The 19,621-nt window shown below is 45.5% G+C and overlaps 1 protein-coding gene and 1 long non-coding RNA gene across 2 annotated transcripts in view; one reads left to right on the top strand and one right to left on the bottom strand.

The window, feature by feature from the left end:
• Positions 1 to 19,621, top strand: part of TRPC7 (transient receptor potential cation channel subfamily C member 7) — a gene marked incomplete at its 5' end in the record, with an annotated part of 128,309 nt that overhangs the window by 35,000 nt on the left and 73,688 nt on the right. Inside the window, 1 exon segment of the mRNA NM_001145753.1 lies at positions 3,700 to 3,882. Coding sequence (NP_001139225.1) covers positions 3,700 to 3,882 — 183 coding nt within the window.
• Positions 8,244 to 19,621, bottom strand: part of LOC110259491 — a 50,239-nt gene continuing 38,861 nt past the window's right edge. The window contains exon 3 of the long non-coding RNA XR_002341922.1: positions 8,244 to 10,647. This is a non-coding gene — a long non-coding RNA (uncharacterized LOC110259491). The remainder of the gene's footprint in view (positions 10,648 to 19,621) is intronic.

Genomic DNA, 19,621 nt, shown 5'->3' with positions numbered 1-19,621 from the left:
TTTTTAAGGGCCTCACCTGCAGCATGTGGAAGTTCCCAGGCTATGGGTCAAATCAGAGCTGCAGCTGCTGGCCTACACCACAGCTTACAGCAACACCAGATCCTTAACCCACTGAGCAAAGTAGGGATCGGACCTGCATTCTCATGGATATTAGTCTGGTTCGCTACTGCTGAGTCACAAAGATAACTCCAAAATAATGTCATTTTTTAGCAACATGGATATATCTAGAGATTCTCATACTAAGTGAAGTAAGTCAGAAAGACAAATACCATATGATATCACTTACATGTGGAATCCATTCATCCATTCTAAATATAATAGTTTGCATCTATTAACCCCAGACTCCCAGTCCATCCCGCTCCCTCCCCCTCACCCTTGGCAACCACAAATCTGTTCTCCATGTCCGTGATTTCCTTTTCTGGGGAAAGGTTCATTTGTGCCATGTATTAGATTCCACATACAAGTGATATCATATGGTATTTGTCTTTGTCTTTCTGACTTACTTCACTTAGTATGAGAATCTCTAGTTTAATCCATTGCTAAAAAAAAAAAAAAAAAATGACATTATTTCAGAATTTCCTTTGTGGCTCAGCAGTAACGAACCTGACTAGTATCCATGAGGACAGATTTGGGACTTGGGGTTAATAGATGCAAACCATTGCCTTTGGAATTGATAAGCAATGAGATCCTGCTGTACAGCACTGGGAACTATATCTAGTCACTTATGATGGAGCATGATAATGTGAGAAAAAAGATTGTATACATGTATGTGTAACTGGGTCACCATGCTATACAGTAGAAAATTGACAGAACACTTGTAAACCAGCTATAATGGAAAAAATAAAAATCATTATTACAAAAAGAATTAAAGGAGGAAAAAAACCTAACAAAAATAAAACGTCTGACAAAATAAAATATGGTACATATGAACCTATCTACAGACACAGATAGAAACAGAAATGGATTCACAGACATAGAGAACAGACTTGTAGTTGCCAAGTGGGAGGGAGGAAGTAAGATGTTCTGGGAGTTTAGAGTTGATAGATGCAACTGTTACATTTAGAATGGATAAACAATGAGGTCCTACTGTATAGCACAGGGAAATATATCCCATCTCCTGGGAAAGACCACGATGGAAAACAGTATTTTAAAAAAGAATGTGTACATTATATATATGTATAACTGAGTCACTGTGCTGTATTGGAAAAAAATGGCACAACATTGTAAATCAACTGTCTTTAATAAAATTAAAATTGCCTATAAAATAGAGGCTCTGCAAGAAGGGAGACAAGGACCTGAGGGGCATGAAAACCAGTGAAAAAGTAGTATGGTCAGTGGCTTGTAAGTCTGGTGAAATCAAAGGACTGCCAGAGCTGGGGTCCCAAATGGAGAAAGCTGGACATAGGGGAGGTGGTAGTAAGACAGGGGGGACTTAAAAGTGCGGTCATGGAGGAGCTGCAGTTATTGGGAATAACTAAGAGAATGAGCAGTTGAGTTGGAGTTGAGGCTACTAAGGTCACCAGGAAAGATACTGTCAAGGAAATGAGAGGGCAGAGTAATGGGAGAGATATCTTTTGGGTACTGAAACCACCAATAACCACAGTAGTCAATGTTGGGAAAATGGAGGTGAGACAGGAGCTACAATCTTCAAGGAAGATGACACAGTAACCAGAGATGAGTAGATGACCAATACAAGGAAAAGCAGATTCAGCCTGTTAGTTTCTCTGAGTCTCAATTTTCTCATTTTTGAGTTGGAAATTCTGACAGTCCTTCTAATACGGAGTTTTCATACAGACTGAGTGAGATGATGGAGGTAGAGTATCTGTCACCCATTGGAACTGGCAGACTTCAGTGTGCAGGAATATTAAATTATTTTTAGAAGGGCACCTGTGAAGTCTCATCTCTCCAACTAAAGATGGGGGTGGGGTGGCTGGAAGGCTCACTGAGCTCAGGGCTGATCCATTATATCATAATCATCCTTACTCCCCAGAAATGTTTACCTAAGGCTCTCTCCGGCAGGCGTGGCCCTGACAGGACCCTCCCGTCTGCAGCTATCCATATCCATGTCATCTCCGTCTTCCTGGCGGGCCTGGTTCTGCCTCTTGCAGCCATCTGCTGACCCCAGGCATGTTGCCTTCTAGACTGAGTGTCTGATACAGAAGGCAAAAAGCAAACTAGCCGCTCTGGCAGCTCTGGTGTGTTCCTCCTTTTTATGACCAGGCTAGCTGAAAGATCTTAGAGAAGTTAAAGTGTCTAATGAAATGGTACCTTCTGTTCTGAACTGCACTGAACCTAGAATCATGCAGAGGCTTTGGGACGGCCCAGTCTGATTTGCTCCATAACAATCTGCCTAAGCTGAGCAGTCATTTTCCTATCCAGCATTTCCACACCACCCTTCTTATCCCTAAATTATATATAAAAATGAAGGGCAGCCACTTTTGTCTGAAAACATCTTCTTAATCCTTTTCCTTTTTCCTTGACAACATTTATTCATCTCTTTCTCTAATGCAAAGGGACATTTTGACGCAGCAGCACTGGAAACAGAAAAGAATCATTAATTTAGAAAAATGGTTGAGCTTCTGTAATTTGTCAGGCTTCCATCTATTTGCTGAGAAATCCAGATGCTGGAAAAGGAATCTGTACTCCCATTTACTAACTCCTGTTTACCACTCCGAGGGCTTTTGACACTGATTAACACTAAAAGTGACATCTGGCTCTTGTGTTCCTTCTGAATAGACTTGTTCCAACTAAGAAACCAATAAAGAAGCCTTTAAGGGAAAATATTTGGGGGTAGTAGTGGTTTGAGAATGACATGAAACATTCTTTTGTCCAACATTTTGGGTCATTATCTGGAATTGAAGCAGTCTGTTTCAGGGGACAGAAAAGTTGATTTGTCACTAGAAATGCAGTCAGCTCACAAAGATAATTCAGAAAGGAATGCCTAGGGAAGAAAAGCGAGAAACCCAGAGGCAACTCATTTAAAAACAAAAACAAAACAAGGTGTCAGAAGCTGAAAATGTTATTCAACAGGCAAGTGATTTAAAAAATCCTGATTTACTGTACAAAAGAATTTGTGGTAAGAAAGGATTCTGTTAGATTTAAATTACATTCGACTTTTACATTTATTATTTATAAGGAGCTTTTCCAGCACATTAAAAGAAAGCACACCTGCGTACGTTTCCTCCAACTTAGCATGTCAGCGATGCCTTTCCAGTACTCTTCCTGCATAGAGCAGTCACCATTATAGGTTGACGGTAAACGAGTGAAGTGTTATTTCCATCAGCCTTAAAAGTGCATTTCCTTATCACTCCTCCCTCATACTTGACTCAGGAGAACTGCTGCTTTCAAAATGCACAAGATAGGCTGTGACAGACATCAGAATCACATAAGAACAAGGCTAAAAGACAGACTCCTGGGCCTCGTCCCTTGGAATTCTGAGTCAGGAAGTCTGCACCCAAGGTGACTCTGATGCAGGTGGCTGTGGAGTACACCTTGACAAAGCCCGTCTTAGAAAAGATGTCCTCTAGGCTGTTGGTCAAGAGAAATTGTCCTGCCTTCTGGGTCCAGCACATCCCCTGGTTCCAGAGCACTCTATAAACTCACACTTAGTGGACAGGTGCTGCTCGACACTGCTGTGCTAGGCAAGCCCATCTGTGCAGCTTGGTGTGACACACACCTGATTTCTCTTTATTCTGTTAGAACGATTACAGGAAGTTATCTATGCAATGCAAGGATTTTGTGGTGGGCGTGCTGGACCTATGCCGAGACACAGAAGAGGTGGAAGCGATTTTAAATGGTGATGTGAACTTCCAAGTCTGGTCCGACCACCACCGTCCGAGTCTGAGCCGGATCAAACTCGCCATTAAATATGAAGTCAAGAAGGTAAGCTTCCCCACCTCTCCTGGCCTTCTCGCCTCCGGGGCTGCTGGCCAGTCTTTGAGCTCATGCATATTTTCTGTTTCCGCAAGGTGATGGGGACAACACCAATTACCCCATTTGTCTCTAGACAGGGAATTTCCAGCCTTCTAGACTGCTCAGAGCCCCTCTCTTCACCCCCAGCCCACGGGAAGAGAGAGGAAATTACAATATCCATTCCATGAACAGGCTTGGGGTCTGGAGAACAAAAGAGGAGACTGTCAGCCTCCAAACCACTGGCAAGGACAAGACCACAGTGAATGGTCCTATCAGGGAGTAGCCCAATACCCAAGTTCTCATGAAAACACTCAGCTCTTTGAACATCACGTACTGAACTTCCTCTGTGTGCCTGGGGAGGGATGGGGATCTATACAGAAAATGCTTTAGTGTAGAAACTTTGTGGGATCCATGGTTCTGGGGGGCTTAGAGGAACTTCACTCTCAAGGCTTATGAAAGTCTTTAATAGAAAATAAGAGTAGACTTTCAAAAGAATAAGTCCATCTCCTCGATCAAACTCAAGGTGTCTTTAATGGCCACTGGCACCCAGGAGCCCCCAAACTCACAGTGGCTGGTCAGACTGAGGTCCTAGGGAGCAAAATTCAATTATGTTTCCACTTTGGATGTACTCTGGACTCTTTAGAATATGCTCTTACGTTAGATGAGACTATTCATCCTCATGAAAACTGCTGAGCTCCCAAGATCCATGATCTTAAATGCCAATGTGCTTTCCACAAACGCAAGATGGATGATCAGCTATTTCACAATGCAACTGCTGGGGGTATTTCCAAAACCCTCAAATTGGCCCCTTAGCATTCCTTCTCTTGGCTGATTATCTAACCTGTGTGGGGTGAACCATCCTTCAACAAACCACATATACCTATGGAATTCATCTAGAGTAAGCTTCCAAGTTTAATAAAATCTTCCTGCCCTTTTAATTTTAATAAGAAAAAATTCTAGGAAAAAAATTAGCTTTTTTCAAAGAATCTAAGTCCCAAAGATAAAACTGATAAATCATGGGAAAGGTGGCCTGAGATTAATATTCAAAGGCATGGGCTTATGGGAGAGGAGGAGTCAGGCTGCAGGTACAAGTACGTACGATCCTATTTTCTTAGTACAGGAAAACTCACTTTTTTAGCTTACCTCCAGAGCTCACTGAGGCTCTTGATCAAAGCACAGAAATCCCTTCCTGGAGCTTCTGAGATCCCCATGGTCTTGGAGTACAAAGATACGCTGCTGTAGAGACTGTTTGGCAATGAGTGGTAGCCGTAAGTTTGGGTTTCTAGCATTCCTTTCCTTTCCCAAGCCTCAGTACCCTCCTGCTTCCCACCATAGGATGAAGGGTAAAGACATACGCAATGCTTGGCATTTGCAGATTGACTCAGTTTTGGCTCTTCGCACAATGCCTACTGCCCATGAACTGCAAGTATCTGCCATTTTTATGAAACATAAATCCAAATCTCTTAGAAAAACAGTCACTGAGGGCAAATCCTTCAGCTAGTCCAGATTCTGGCCACCACCTCACAGCCTGTACGTTCCTTCTCATTGTCAACTAGCAAGTACAAAATGTCTTGATGATGAATGAGAAGAAAAAGTCAAACAGTCTATGAACATGACAGTTTGGGTCGGAATAAAAAGGTTTTATGAGGGAAATTATTTACTCTAGTGGTATCTGCCAATTAGGAGAGTCATAAAGGTCTCAAGAAATATGCATCATGAATGTCAAGTGTCTGCTGCAATCCATAGGTAGGAAGATGATAAATGACCTGCCTAAAATGTCAGCCTTGTTGATTTAAAAAAACGTCCAATGACTAAATTTTCTCGAACCACATATGCCATCATGCGACAGCAAACAGACTCATAATTTTCCTTGACATTTATTCTACCATGAATTACCAGCAAAAACACCTAAGATATTATTAATATTATAATGAGATTTCATTTTTAATTTATGAACTTTCGCATGCTTGCACGGGTACAATCTAAAGCCTGGGTCTCTGAATTATGAAACGAGCACCAATTGTGAAAATAGCACCAAGGTCTATTTACAAACACATGGCCTTTACACATCCATGTGGGTCTTAGGCTGAATTATAAAACCATAAAAACTTCCCAAGGCTGTGTCCACATGTCAAATCAAAGCACTAATTCAGTAATTAAGACAAACTAGTTCTTGGCAGTTCCATGATATGCTAATAGGTATGACCTTCAAAAAAAGATTATATGTTCAAAGAAATCTGGAGACCTTGAGTTAAGCACAGTCCAAGAGACTTCTTTGCTTGAAGACACTACAGGGCCTCCATCATGCACTGCTACTCTAAACGAAGAAAGGTACAATGCGTGCCACCTGACTGCGGAACTCCCCATCTCACGGGGCATCCGGTAAAACTGGTTTTCCATAGGAACGGTCTTTGGGAAACTCTAATACAGAATCAGCCTGTGTATCCATCAAATACATAGATCTGAATGAAATGGGTGCTGCTCTGTGGCTGGTACTCCACCCCAGATCACGTCCTTCATGAGAGTTTGCCTCTCTTCAGGCACCACCCTGGCACCCAGCGACTCTGGCTGCCTCAGTTAGATAAAAAAGGATATCAGCAGGTCCCCACTACGGCACAAGGGACCACCCGGTACCTAGGAAACCATCATGGAGAGGGCATCAGAAGAATAGATTTCTAGTGTGATTCTTACATTTACTAGCCACGTGGTCTTGGATAAGTCCTTGAAGCTCTCTGGGCCTCATTCCCCATCTGAAAAATAGGCATCTAAGCTTTTGCTTTAGAGGGTTTCCTGTGAACTTTCAAATGAACTGATAGGAGAAGAAATGCTCCGGAAACTGAAAAGGTCACTACGGCTCCAGGGGAGCATCAGTGATGCTTGCAGTGATGCTCCCCCTTTCTATCGGGACGAGAGGGGTCCTTCTATCCCCAGAGACATTCCCTAGCTTGTCTTTTGTTATCTCCCCAGAGAATGCCAGAAATGTCCCCCTGGGTAAGGACATCATCTGTATGACCAAAAATTCCTCCGCTGAAGACCAAAGGCCTTGTGAGGATATGCTTGTGCTCCATGACCTCTGTCTTAATAGGGTGACTTAGCCTCCCAATGCGTCTGGAAGGCAGTGTTGGAGAAGTGACTAAGAGGGTACCCATTGAAGTTAACCATGGGCCAAGCACTTGTTAATGGGGCCACTTAGCCTCTTTGTGTCTCACTTTCCTCAACTATAAAGTATGGTCAATAATGCCGACTTCACTGAATTGTGATGAGAATCAATGGAATTATGTGTGCCTCAAATAGCCCTGGGCCTCCCCAGCCTGTGGGAATAAAGGAGGCAGTATTAAAACACGCTGCACTGGCTTAGAGTCAGCGTTCACAATACTTAAGACATTTCTGTCGTCCATCGCAGTCCACGCCGGCCCTAACAGTCCACAGTCGCTCCAGAAGTCAAGCATGCCTCGTGAAGAAGCAAAGAAGTTTCTTCCCCATACTGAGTTACAGTTAAGTTCGGAAGCAACTTTACTTTTGCTTCACAGAGAAAGAAAACAACCCCTCCAGCTCTGGCCTATAGCCCCAGTGTATATGCAGTCCTCGGTCTGCTCTCTGAGGTCAATCTGAGGACAGACATCTTGCTATATGCTCCATTTCTATCTCTGCCACCAGGAAACCATGCCCAAATGCCCTTCTTAAAGACTCTCCTCTCCACCTGCATTATCAACTCTAAAAAACACTTGGGGACTTCAAGTCCCACCAACTGGGAAGACGAGTCTTTGAATCCATTCAGGCTCAGCTGGGCCCAATGTGCACTGATGAAGAAAGCTCAGTGTCTGGCACAAGGTCACTGTTGAGTGACGGGTCACAGAGACTCAGACAGAATCCTTAGTGCTCTTTTCCACCTGTCTAAGTGAAGACTCACGTCTGGGACCGTCACTCTCATCCCGCCCTGTCTCTCCTCTCTGTCACTTTGTCTCTAGGCTTACAGCGGTGCTACTTTCCTTTTATCCCCCACGTCATCCCTCCCTTCTTCCTGACTCCAGGTTCGCCTTAATGAGACTCAGGCGAATTTCATATTCACTCAAAGGACTTTGGGGGCATGTGTCTGCCAGACTCAACTGCCAGAGACCTGGAGGGTCCTATTTTACACAACAGTGGCCTTAACTCCACCTGTAGAGGATACGGAGGCCACTTTGGACACAATTAGGCAATGGTATGCTACCAAAATATATATATATATATATATATATATATATATATATATATATATATATATATACTACTATCACTGCAGAAAGCATGTCTGTTATTAGGCAATATTACCAATAAGGGTGTTAGTTTAATTGGACAAGTTGTTTTAGCCACCACCTATAAGCTCTACAGGCAGTGATCAGCCAGCCAGGGATCCTGAGGACAGTTTTACCCTAAAAGAGCCATCAGTGTGATGGGTAAGGTGCAGACAGATATGCTCTGACCGTAACGGCAACAGCCTCTGCACTTCGCTAGCTGAGCAAGGTGGAATTCATGGCAGTTACCTCTTTGAGACTTCCGGGTGTGCCCGTGTTCTAGCATCTTGGCACGTGGCTTGATGTGGAGGATATAACCATGGTGCCAAACATCTTTCCTTCCAACTGATGAGATCCACCCACTCTCCTCAAGAAGAGCTCCACTCAGCTGCACCCGCCAGATTACAGAATTTCACAGGTGCCAACCTCATGGGTGATTCGTGGCCCAGAAAGCTGGCATCACAGGAAATAAAGACCTGGGGCAGGACCAGGGGAGGGGGTGGGGAATGCAGGTGGGACCCTCACTAGCCCTACTTGGAACACAGTTCCCTTTTTCCTCATACCGTTGTACCAAGGAAACGCCCCCTGTGATTTTCATTCACTGCCTCACTCATCACTTAAACATTCAGCGATGTCTACTACACCACCAGTTCTCACCTGAGCCCTGGAGAGAATGAGAAGACCCATGCCTTGCCCCCAAGGGGCTCGTGGAGAAGTGGAGAGAGGGGTGTGAACAAACATTGCAATCCTGCCTGAACAAGGCAAACAGGAATGAAAGGGGATAGCATGGAGGTCAGAGGAAGCACTGACCAGCTCAGTCTGGACCTCAGGACAAGGTTCCCAAGAGGAGAAATGCTTGAGATGAGGGTTAAAGGATGAGAGGTTCTGGATGGGATGGCAATTTATGTGGAGAGAGGTTCAAGTTGAAAAGGCACAGACATCTAAGGAAGAGTGGCATGTTTCGGAAAGGAACCTGTGCAGAGGGGGTGAGCATCTCCCCGTGGCTGTGCTGCTGTGGGAAAGAAACAAACTGGGAGGCTTGTCAGAACCAGATCCTTTGGGGTATTGTAAGCCACGTACGAGCCCTTGACTTTACCCCGCCAGCGCAATCTTAGAGAAGTGTCTGTGATGTTGGAGACGTTCTATTTTCTACTATCCAGTATGGTAGCCACCAGCCTCACATGGCTAACTCGCACTTGCAATGTAGTTAATGTAATTATGAAACTGAATTTTTAACTGTTCAATAAAAATTTCAGTAGGCACATGTGGCCAGTGGTTACCAAACTGGACAGTATAACTGTATTCATGCATCCATACCTGCATTCAACAAACTTTCATTGAGTGATCACAAAGGATGCTGTGCTCATTACTGAGGGTGTTGTAATGAATAAAAATGACAGGATGTCACTCATCACGGGGAAGACAGATATTAATCAAAACATCACCCCCAATATATTGTAATGTTCCAACTGAAGTGTTATGAAACAGAAAAATGCAGTATTGTATCTTCAAAAAGTAGATGTGACCTCATCAGAGAGGTCCATAAAGGCTTCTCAGAGGAACTCAAGCTTAACCAGAAGTGGGGAGGACATTTCTGGCAGAAAGAACATGTTCAAAGTGGCTCAAAGCATATACAAAGGCCCTGTGGTGAGAAGAAATACAACATATAAGAGGAACTGGACAAATGCAAATGTGGCCAAGTCAGAAGGCATGAGGAAAAGCAGGGTGTGGGATGAGTCCGAAGAAGCGGACAGGGGCCAGACCATGCAGAGGTCTATAGATCGTGCTAAAGAATGTTGGTTTTGTCCCTTTTTTAGGAACAACAGGAAGCCACTGGAGGTCTTAACCAGAGTGGTTGTAAAATTAGGATAGAAAGAGAGACAGCTCTTCCCCTAAGAAAGGCTGGAAGGCAAAAAGGTTGGATGTGGATGTGTCATAATTATTGAGCAAAAGGGACAGGCTATTAGTCAAGGTAGATAAACACCTGCTGTGTTAACAAGCAAAAACAAAGCTGTGGTGGCTTTTAACAAAAGAAGGTTTATTTATGGCTCATCTTATTTCTGTCATGCAACAGAATCCAGAGGCTTCACTCAGGAGCCCAGGCTGACAGACTAGCCACTAGCTCAAACGTTTCCACCCTGCCAAAGGGAGATCCGGCCCCGGAGAGTCTCCCATCAGCAATAAAGGCTTTCACGTAGAAGCGACACACAGTTTTTCTGCTTACAATTCACTGACCACTGCTGGTCACATCCCCACCCCACCACAAAAGGGACCAGGAAGTCCTGTATAATCCTGTCAGGCATTTGAAAGGAGGGGGGGGGTGGAGCTATTTGGCAAAAAAGCACTAACTACCACCAACAGGAGCAAAGTGGAGGGAATTAAGGGAAAAGTTGAGGGAATAAAGAGCATCCAACTTCTCTCTAAATAGGAAACAGAATCACTCTCTGAGGTAGATGGCAGCCTAGAAAAAAAAAGAAAAAAGAAAAAAAGTTCAGGTAAGATTCTGTGGGAGGTGAGAGAGATCTAATGCCCAAGATGAGAGATGGTTAAGTCTTCGGCAAGAGCCTGTGTTCTTAATAAAAACAGGAAATCCTGGAGTTCCTGTCGTGACACAGTGGTTAAGGAATCCGACTAGGAACCATGAGGTTGCGTGTTTGGTCCCTGCCCTTGCTCAGTGGGTTAAGGATCTGGCGTTGCCGTGAGCTGTGGTGTAGGTCACAGACACAGCTTGGATCCTGCGTTGCTGCAGCTGTGGTGTAGGCTGGTGGCTACAGCTCTGATTCAACCCCTAGCCTGGGAACCTCCATATGCCGCGGGAACAGCCCAAGAAACAGCAAAAAGACAAAAAAAAAAAAAAAAAATGGGAAATCTTGTCCCAAAATGCTAACACCCCAGGTCAATGTCCTCCACGAACCACAAGACCGTGGTGTGAACTTCACCTCAGGATTCCTTCAGACACGGAGCCCAGAAGTGCACAAAATGTGCCCCAGAGCAGAGCGCACAGAAGGTTCCCTCCGAGAAGACCACCACGCGGGCAGGCGCAAGCTGAGGGGGAGCGGCACACGGGGCCCTTCCACCCACATCACCACCCGGTCCGAAGCGGGCCACGGCCTCCAACAGCACCAGTCCCTTTGCTCCTTCCTTCCGAGATCACCATCTTCTGCACATTTTACAGTTATGCCATAAACTGGCCTTTTTTTTTTTTGGACCTGGAAAAGCTCCCATGAGAAGAAAACGGAACCTGCTGCATAGTAGTATACAGCGTCATGGCCAGGAGCCTGCCTGCTCAGGTCTCCACTTACTCAGTTACTGAGTAACTTGCCTAAGTTGCTCAATCTGCTCAATCTGCTGACCTGCAGGTGCCCCTCAGATAAAGCGGATGCTGCCTCCTGGCCTAAACATGTGCTAAGAGACCATGAGGCCCACAGTAGATGCACACTCGGCTGAGACCCCTCACCCTAGTGCTGTGACCACAGGCAGGGACACTAGAGAGGGCAGCTGACCTCTACTTGGGTTCTAGTTCATCTCCTCCATATGCAGAGAACACGGGGCCAGCAAGTGAAGGGGACGTGGGGACACTGGGGCTTTCTAGAGGACGTCTGAGAGGCCAAGCAGACACTCACATGCTCTGAGCAGACATTCTCCCACTGTGTTTTCCTGCTGAGGCATCGTTGTAACAGATGCTCAGAGTTAAGAAGACCAGAGCTGTCACAAACACAGTCTGGCTGGTCAGGCATTACCCCAGACTGCGCTGCAGGATGCCCAGGAGCTGCCAAACAATGTTGGGATCCACTGATACCAAAAGCATCCATCAGTGTCCTCTTGAGGGATTCCTCGCCACACTTCTGCGGTCCTAGCCTGGCCACAGAGCACAAAAATGAGCAATGTCCATAATCTCTTGGCTCAGAAGAGCTATCTTTTGCCTAGGAAAAGTAGTCTTGTTCTTCTCAAGCGTCGATCTTAAGAAGGACTAAAGCAAGTATGAATGTATCCCTTTTCTGCCTGGAAAAACTCTCAGAAGAAGACAAACCGATCCTGTTGGGCAGGAGCTGTCATTGTGGCTGTAAACCTGACTCTACATGTGCAAATCCTGAGTCTTTCCTTCACTACACAGGTGATTTAGATGATTTATTTCATCTCTAGGGCTCAGTGTTCTTCTCTGTATAATGGGAACAAATAATAGTACCTGATACACAGCAATCATGTTTATTCACACATAATCTAGCTAGAACATGCTAAGTGCATTAAATGGTAGCTAATGGAAACCATGTCACACTGGTTTCAGAAGCAGAACCTCCCCTTAAGATGAACCAGCGTTGCTCAGTCTCAGCACTACTGATATTTTGGGCCAGACAATTCTTTGCTGTGGGCACTGTCCTGTCCACTGGGGGATATTGAGCAACATCCCCAGCCTCGACCCACTAGATGCTAGGAGTGTCCGCCTCCCAAGTTACGTCAACCAAAAATGTCTCCAAGACATAGTCTCTAGTGTCCCTGGGGCCAGGCATGGAGACAAAACCATCCCCCGAGCAGACTCTCTGGGAAGAGAGTCTCTTCAGGATCTAGGCTACTACCCCTTAACAGTCAACCACTGAGGACAGAGATTCCCGTTCTCTGAGGATGCACTGCCTCTGTCTAGACCAAACCCAATGTTAGATCAAAGCCAAACTCAATGCATCCCTCTAGAACAGACCAAGTTCTCACACTTAGCTGCATAAAGGAACTACCTGGGAACGTTGTACATAAACACCAATGAGGGTGCCCCAGCCAGAGTTTCTAATCCACTTCTCCTGGGTGGGAGTCCAGGGACAGTGTTTTTGAAAGGCTAGCAATCCTAAATTCTGTAAAGACTGAGCTCCCGGCAGGTGGGACCTCTCCTCATTCATCTTGATCTCTGAAGACAGAGAAGAGTACCCACTGGCACATAATTAATGTGCAGGCTCCATGGTGAGCAAATGCATGGACAGATGTGGGTAAAGTGTGAAGCCAGAGCCCTACTGAGCTCCAAACACCTGTAATTCCTCATGATTAAAAATCAATACAACACGAGTTCCCCTCGTGGCTCAGTGGTTAACGAACCCAACTAGTAACCATGAGTACATGGGTTCAATCCCTGGCTTCACGCAGGGGTTTAAGGATCCAGCATTGCCATGAGCTGTGGTGTAGGTTGCAGACATGGCTCGGATTTGGTGTTGCTGTGGCTGTGGCATAGGCCGGCAGCTACAGCTCTGATTAGACCCCTAGCCTGGGAACCGCCATATGCCTTGGGTGCAGCCCTAAAAAACAAAAGCAAAAAAATATATATCCATACAAGAGAATCCAGGTGATGCTCCAGTCCGGCCTGAGAGCATGGGGCCATCACTTCCCTCCACTGCTGACCTGGGTCCCTTTCTTGTAACTTTAGAAGAGAACTCTCACTGTGCAGAGAAGCCCTATCAGTGCTTCCAGCCTGGCAGTCTTTGGATGGAGAGGGGCAGTGGGTGGTTCCCAGGGTGGCCCCACACAGCAGGAAGAGGCAGTGGGGCCTTTGTCCTCCACAGGGGAGCTCAGGTCACTGAGTGCTCCTCTGCTCTCAGGACCGAGGTGCTGGCCTGTCCCCACTGCCTAGCTGGCTCAGCTTTAAGAGGGAAAAGCAGGTCGCCTGCCTGATGCCTCCTGTCTGCCCTGCCTCGGGCCCACTGCGAACCATCTGACACAACTATAAAGAGCAAGTGCTGCTGCACGTTTGCAAAAGAGATTTCAGTGCCTCAAGTCATCACAACCAGGCAAAAACCTACTGCCTTTTTGGTTGTTTCGCTGCCTTTTGCTCAGCTTTTCGAGTATTTGCATGAAAGGATAATCCTTTGCAGTATTTTTCTTCTTTGCCGTTGTTTCCTGAGCTGTGGAGCCTTAGCTTGTGTCCCTATCACTATCACCCATCATGTGTCAAAGTATTCAGGAGGCTGATGATTGCTACATCCTGATTTAGGGGCTCTCGAGAAGATAGGAATTTGAGGACAGTCCAAGGAAGGAACACAAATCCACAGAGCCTCCAAGAAACAGATGCAAACAGATGCCTTTACTGGCCCAAAGTGGAAGGAACAAGAGCCATTTTCACACTGTCACTTCCACCTCAAATTCAAACAGATTTTAGAAACTATAGTCCCTCCCCACCCCAGGACCGGTAACTAACTCCAGTAATTAAGCCAAAGACCAACTACACATTTCTGTCACATTATTTCTGAACTCATATTTGGATTCGGAGTCTTAATGAGAACCTGATCTTTTATATAGTCCTCCCATTGTGTCCCAAAGTGCATTATTCTTTTATTAACATTCATCTGCCTAAGGTCACTTGCGAATTTCCTGATGGAAGGGGAGGTGTGAAAGTAACTGAGGATGAAAAATCTCCGTTTAATAGAGATGCATTAATTGATATTATCCAAGCCACAGCCCAATCTTGCCTGGATCACTGCAGGAGCCTCTGAATGATCCACCTGCCTCAATCCTCTCCCTCCCTCCTCCTTACCACACACACACACACACACACACACACACATACACATACAAGCCACAATCAGAGACCTCTTTTAAACAGTCAGATCATGTCAAGTCCCCTGAAATCTTCCATCTAACAGTTAACGAGATAGGCATGGTTCCTGCCTCCAGGGAGTTCTGAGTCTAATAATCATTACTGTGAGAAGCAGAGCCTGACACAAGGATCCTTGTGCAAGCGAGTGTGTTCTGGAGAAGCCTGCAATGAAGGGACAGAAGCAGGACGAGGAAGGAGGAGCTAAGCCGGGCTGTGGTTTCAGTGACAGCTCACTGGAGCCTGACCTTGCTGGAGTATGAGCAGCACTGCACAGGACTGCCACACTGCTCCCTTCCTCATCAGCCACTCTCTCTCCCAGGGGTCTGCTTTTTGTAGTAAATATCACATCACTTCTCATGGGTTTACTTGTTTATTGTCTACTTCCTTAAACATGGTAAACTCTGTGGCAGTGGCTCACAATGGTATTCCTAGCCTAGAGCAGACCCAAGCAAGCAGAAGATTCTCGAAAACACTCATTGAAGAAGTGAATGACTGAATGAACGAATTCACTATACTTGAGTTTTCCTCCAGTTTCTCCAGTTTTTACTTTTCTCAAATAAAACAAAATCCCACATCCGAGATGAGATGGGTTCCTAAAAGCTATTGAGGGAACTCTCAGGGTTCTCTTGCCTGAATCAAAAAGAGAAAGAGGAAATGAGCCCATGGTGAGCTACTAGACATGAGACATTACTTGTCTCATTCCTTTTTTAAAATTTTTATCTTTTATTAAAGTATAGTTGATTTACAATGTTATGCCAATTTCTGCTTTACAGCAAAGTGACTCAGTCATACATATATATTTAAAATATATATAAATATATTTTTTAATATTACTTTCCATCATGGTCTATCCCATATCTGTCTCCTTCTTAAACTCCTACAACTATTGGCACAGAGTCCATGGAAACTCAGATTCTAACTAATGGCCCTATTTTACCTAAAAGTAGAAACAAAGAAAGACTATTTAAATACAAAATACCATTGTTTGATTAGTAAGTAAGCATTTGGCCAGCAAGCTGCATCCTGAAGAAATTACAATTAATCTTTTAATAGGTATTATTCTATTATAAACCCATCAGATGTGCCATCATCTGACTGCTTCGCTTGCTCCCCATCTGAGAGGTGTGAGCTCCTGCCAAACAGGCAGATCTGCAAGCCTGAAGGGAGTCACCATGTGACACCAATTATCAGCTAAACCTGAGGACACTGAAAAGAGAAGACCGAGCCCCTGCCATGGGAAGCTAACGTCCTACAGGGCTACACACTTCTGAGCCAGCCCTTTGCCCAACAAAGAAAGGAAATATTAATTCAGGCAAAAAATGATGTGGGAGACCGTCCTGGAGGAGGAGAAGGTAGCCGGTGAGTCCGACTTTGAAAAGTGGGTCAGAGCTCAAAAGACAGGGAGATGCCAGATGGAGGAAACCCTGGGGGAAGCACAAAGCTGCAGTAACGTTTGCAGAGTTATGGATGGTGGGGGTGAGAGAGCACATGGGAAAGCGGCTGCGGTGGATGGAGCAAAAGGAGGAGGGGGCTTAGGAGACTGGGACTGAAGGAAACACCACCTGCTGGGGAAGCGGGGCGAGCAGGGGTGGGCGGCGGCGAAGACAGGCTGAAGCAGACAGCCTTCATCCATAAGGGGAGGGGGACGCTCGAGCGGACGCTGCAGCCGACTTTTATAATTTTATTTGTTGTACAAACAGTATTTTAAAAATCAGAAAACTATTTAGGCGTTCCCATGGTGGCTCCGCAAGTTAAAAACCCAACTAGTATCCATGAGGATGCGGGTTGGATCCCTGGCCTTGCTCGGTGGGTTAAGGATCTAGAGTTGCCATGAGCTGTGGTGCAGGTGGCAGACACGGCTCGGATCCTGTATTCCTGCGGCTGTGGTGTAGGCTGGCAGCTGCAGCTCCATTCGACCTCTAGCTCGAAACTTGCATATGCCACAGGGGTGATTAAAACAAAAAAAACTGAAGAGAATGTTCATCTGCCCCAGGTGGCAGGTGTTTTCCTTTGTTTCCATTCTTCCCGTTCCTTCCCACAGCAGGCATGTGTCTACACACTCAGAGGATAAACAATTTCGTGACTGGATGTACCCAGCATTAGAAAGTAAACATTTTTCTCTTTTTTCTATAATTATGGCGTTTATGTCAGCATTAAGATTGATGTGCCATTGTTTATATATTTTCTACTGGTAAACATTCACTTTTTATATATTTATATTTTACTATTATCTCCATACATATCACTTTCTTTCCTTCTTCTCTCTTATTTCCTAAAATTGGATTTCTGAAGAAAAAAAAAAAATGGAGTTCTGGTCATGGCTTAGCTGTCAACTAATCTGACCAGCATCCATGAGGACGCAGGTTTGATACCTGGCCTTGCTCAGTGGGCTAAGGATCTGGCACTGCCGTGAGCTGTGCTGTAGGTCACAGAAACGGCTTGGATCCCGTGTTGCTGTGGCTGTGGTGTAGGCCAGCAGCTACAGCTCCGATTCGACCCCTAGCCTGAGGACCTCTGTACGCCTCGGGTGTGACCCTAAAGAGCAAAAAATTTTTTTAAATAAAATAAAATTGGATTCTGATAGTGAGGCTCCTGGGTAAAAAGACACAACTATTTTGGAAACATACTGCAAAATTATTTTTACAAAGGGCTATACTATTTTTCAATGTCCACACTGTTATACACCTAAACTAGCTTCAACAGTACTTTGCAAGCAGTAGCTATGATCAGGATTTTTTCCTCTCATTTAGTAGATACCATCTTATGTGAATTTTAAACGTCATTGCTCTGGTCACTAGGCAGATGAATTTTTATGCGAATTCCCCCTGCGCACAGCCACTCAGTACACCACACCACCAGGATCCTCTAGCACTTCCACACTGGACCCTTGTTGTCCATGCTGATGGGTGTGGCTCTTGTGCAATACCGAACTTTCACACATCTTTGGCCAAGTCAGAGTATGTCATGACTGTAGGGAGCCTTGCCTCCGTAAGACAGTTCCAGTAACAGGGTTTGATGGTGTGTATGAGAATGGAGACCAGCCAAGACGCTGCGGGAGGGGTCCAATGGGAGGAGAGGAGGGTCCAAATAAAGAAAGGAAGCAACCTACGAAATTGCAATTTGGAATTCCAACTTCGATTTTCAAAAAGGACTTTGCGTCCAGGGCACAAGTTCAACCTAGAAGCTTCTGGAAGAGTGGCCCTATCAGAGACTTCAATTAGGTAAGGGAGGGAACTAGAGGCTATTCAGGAGCTTGGAGGACTCTGCTGTAGGACAGGGGAGCTCAGAGCCCCAGATCCACATGGATGGAGGAAGGACTGGGCAGAGGACAAGGCAAAAAGAATCGGCCTCAGCGGGCACGGAGAGAAGGTGCTCAGAAAGAGGGCACGTAGAGTACCTCTCACGTCAAATGCCAGGCCTGTCCCTGCTCATCACTGACAAGCTGCACCCACCTGGCAGCCTCGTCGTGTTTTCCTCATCTACTGATGAAGGGGCCAGGGCTCCCAGAGGAAAGCCAGTCCCTGGAAAGTAGGCAGCTGGTAAGAAGCAGGCAGGGACTCCAACTTACGTTCTGGGTCCCGAAGCCTCTGTTCTTAACAGCCACCCTGTGCGGGGACTGGCAGGGCTAAACCAGCTCTCCCTGCCTAGCAGGCTTCAGAGGGAGACCCGAAGAGGAAGAGTGGGGAGCAGGTGAACCCACAGGGCAGGGCCCCCTTGCCCAAGTCCACGAGCCTGTGAATGAAGGCAGAGCAACACAAGAGACTGGAGAAGGGTCTGGTATAAAATCGAATGCAGCCAAGATCTGCAGAGACACTAAATCCCCACCAGGTCTTCAGCTACCCCTTCTTACCCAGTTTTCCTGGATTATTTTCAGTGGATGCACAATGAAATTTTCTAAGGACCCCCATTCAACGGGCCGGGCAAAAAGGAGATTTTTAGGACCTCCCATGGCGGCGCAGCGGAAACAAATCCGACTAGGAACCATGAGGTTGTGGGTTCGATCCTTGGCCTTGCTCAGTGGGTTAAGGATCTGGCGTTGCTGTGAGCTGTGGTGTAGGTCACAGACGCGGCTCAGATCTGGCGTTGCTGTGGCTGTGGTGTAGGCCAGCAGCTACAGCTCCGATTCAACCCCTAGCCTGGGAACCTTCATATGCCATGGGTGCGGCCCTAAAAAAAATGACAAAAAGACAAAAAAAAAAAAAACAAAAACAAAAAAAAAGGGAGATTTTTAAATGTTTTCTAATTCTGAAGCTGCTTTCAGTGACCATCAGGAGGAAATTTAGTAAAGTTAAGACCCATTAGGGAGGATTTATAAAAAGCAAAGTTCCATCAGCACTGGTTGCGGATCTGTGGTGATAACAGAGGAAACTGACAGTGTAGGAAGAGCACAGGGGACAAACGCATCACATATGCACATCTGTCATTCTATTACAACTGGATGTTCGCACAGTGTACCCACATCCCAAAGTCCTCCACATGGTTCGTAAAGATGATCAAAGAGTAAGTTATTTCTATTGAAAAAGAGACCTTGACAGATGACACAGAAATAAGACTCTGTGTGGAGTAGCAGTCAGAATCATGAACTCCGGAGTGAGACAGCCCAGGTCACCTTGAACCAGTCACTTAACCTTGCTTTTCCTTCATCGCTAAAGTAGACGTAATAATCCTTTCCTTACCAAGTTCCAGTCCAGAGTAAGTACTGGCTAAATACGGGCTACGAGCACATCACAAATGTCATCTTTCAGGAATTATTCTGCTCTACAGCAGGTACTAGTTCTAGCTACATATTACCTGGTTGGCAGGCAAGGCACAGCTTACTCCAAGTTACCAGAAAAAAAAAAAAAATTCTCTACTTCTAACTACA

Source organism: Sus scrofa, chromosome 2, assembly GCF_000003025.6.
Source record: "Sus scrofa isolate TJ Tabasco breed Duroc chromosome 2, Sscrofa11.1, whole genome shotgun sequence".
NCBI lineage: Eukaryota > Metazoa > Chordata > Mammalia > Artiodactyla > Suidae > Sus > Sus scrofa.
Note: the sequence above shows the minus strand (reverse complement) of the source record. Positions and strands in the feature narration are given on the sequence as shown.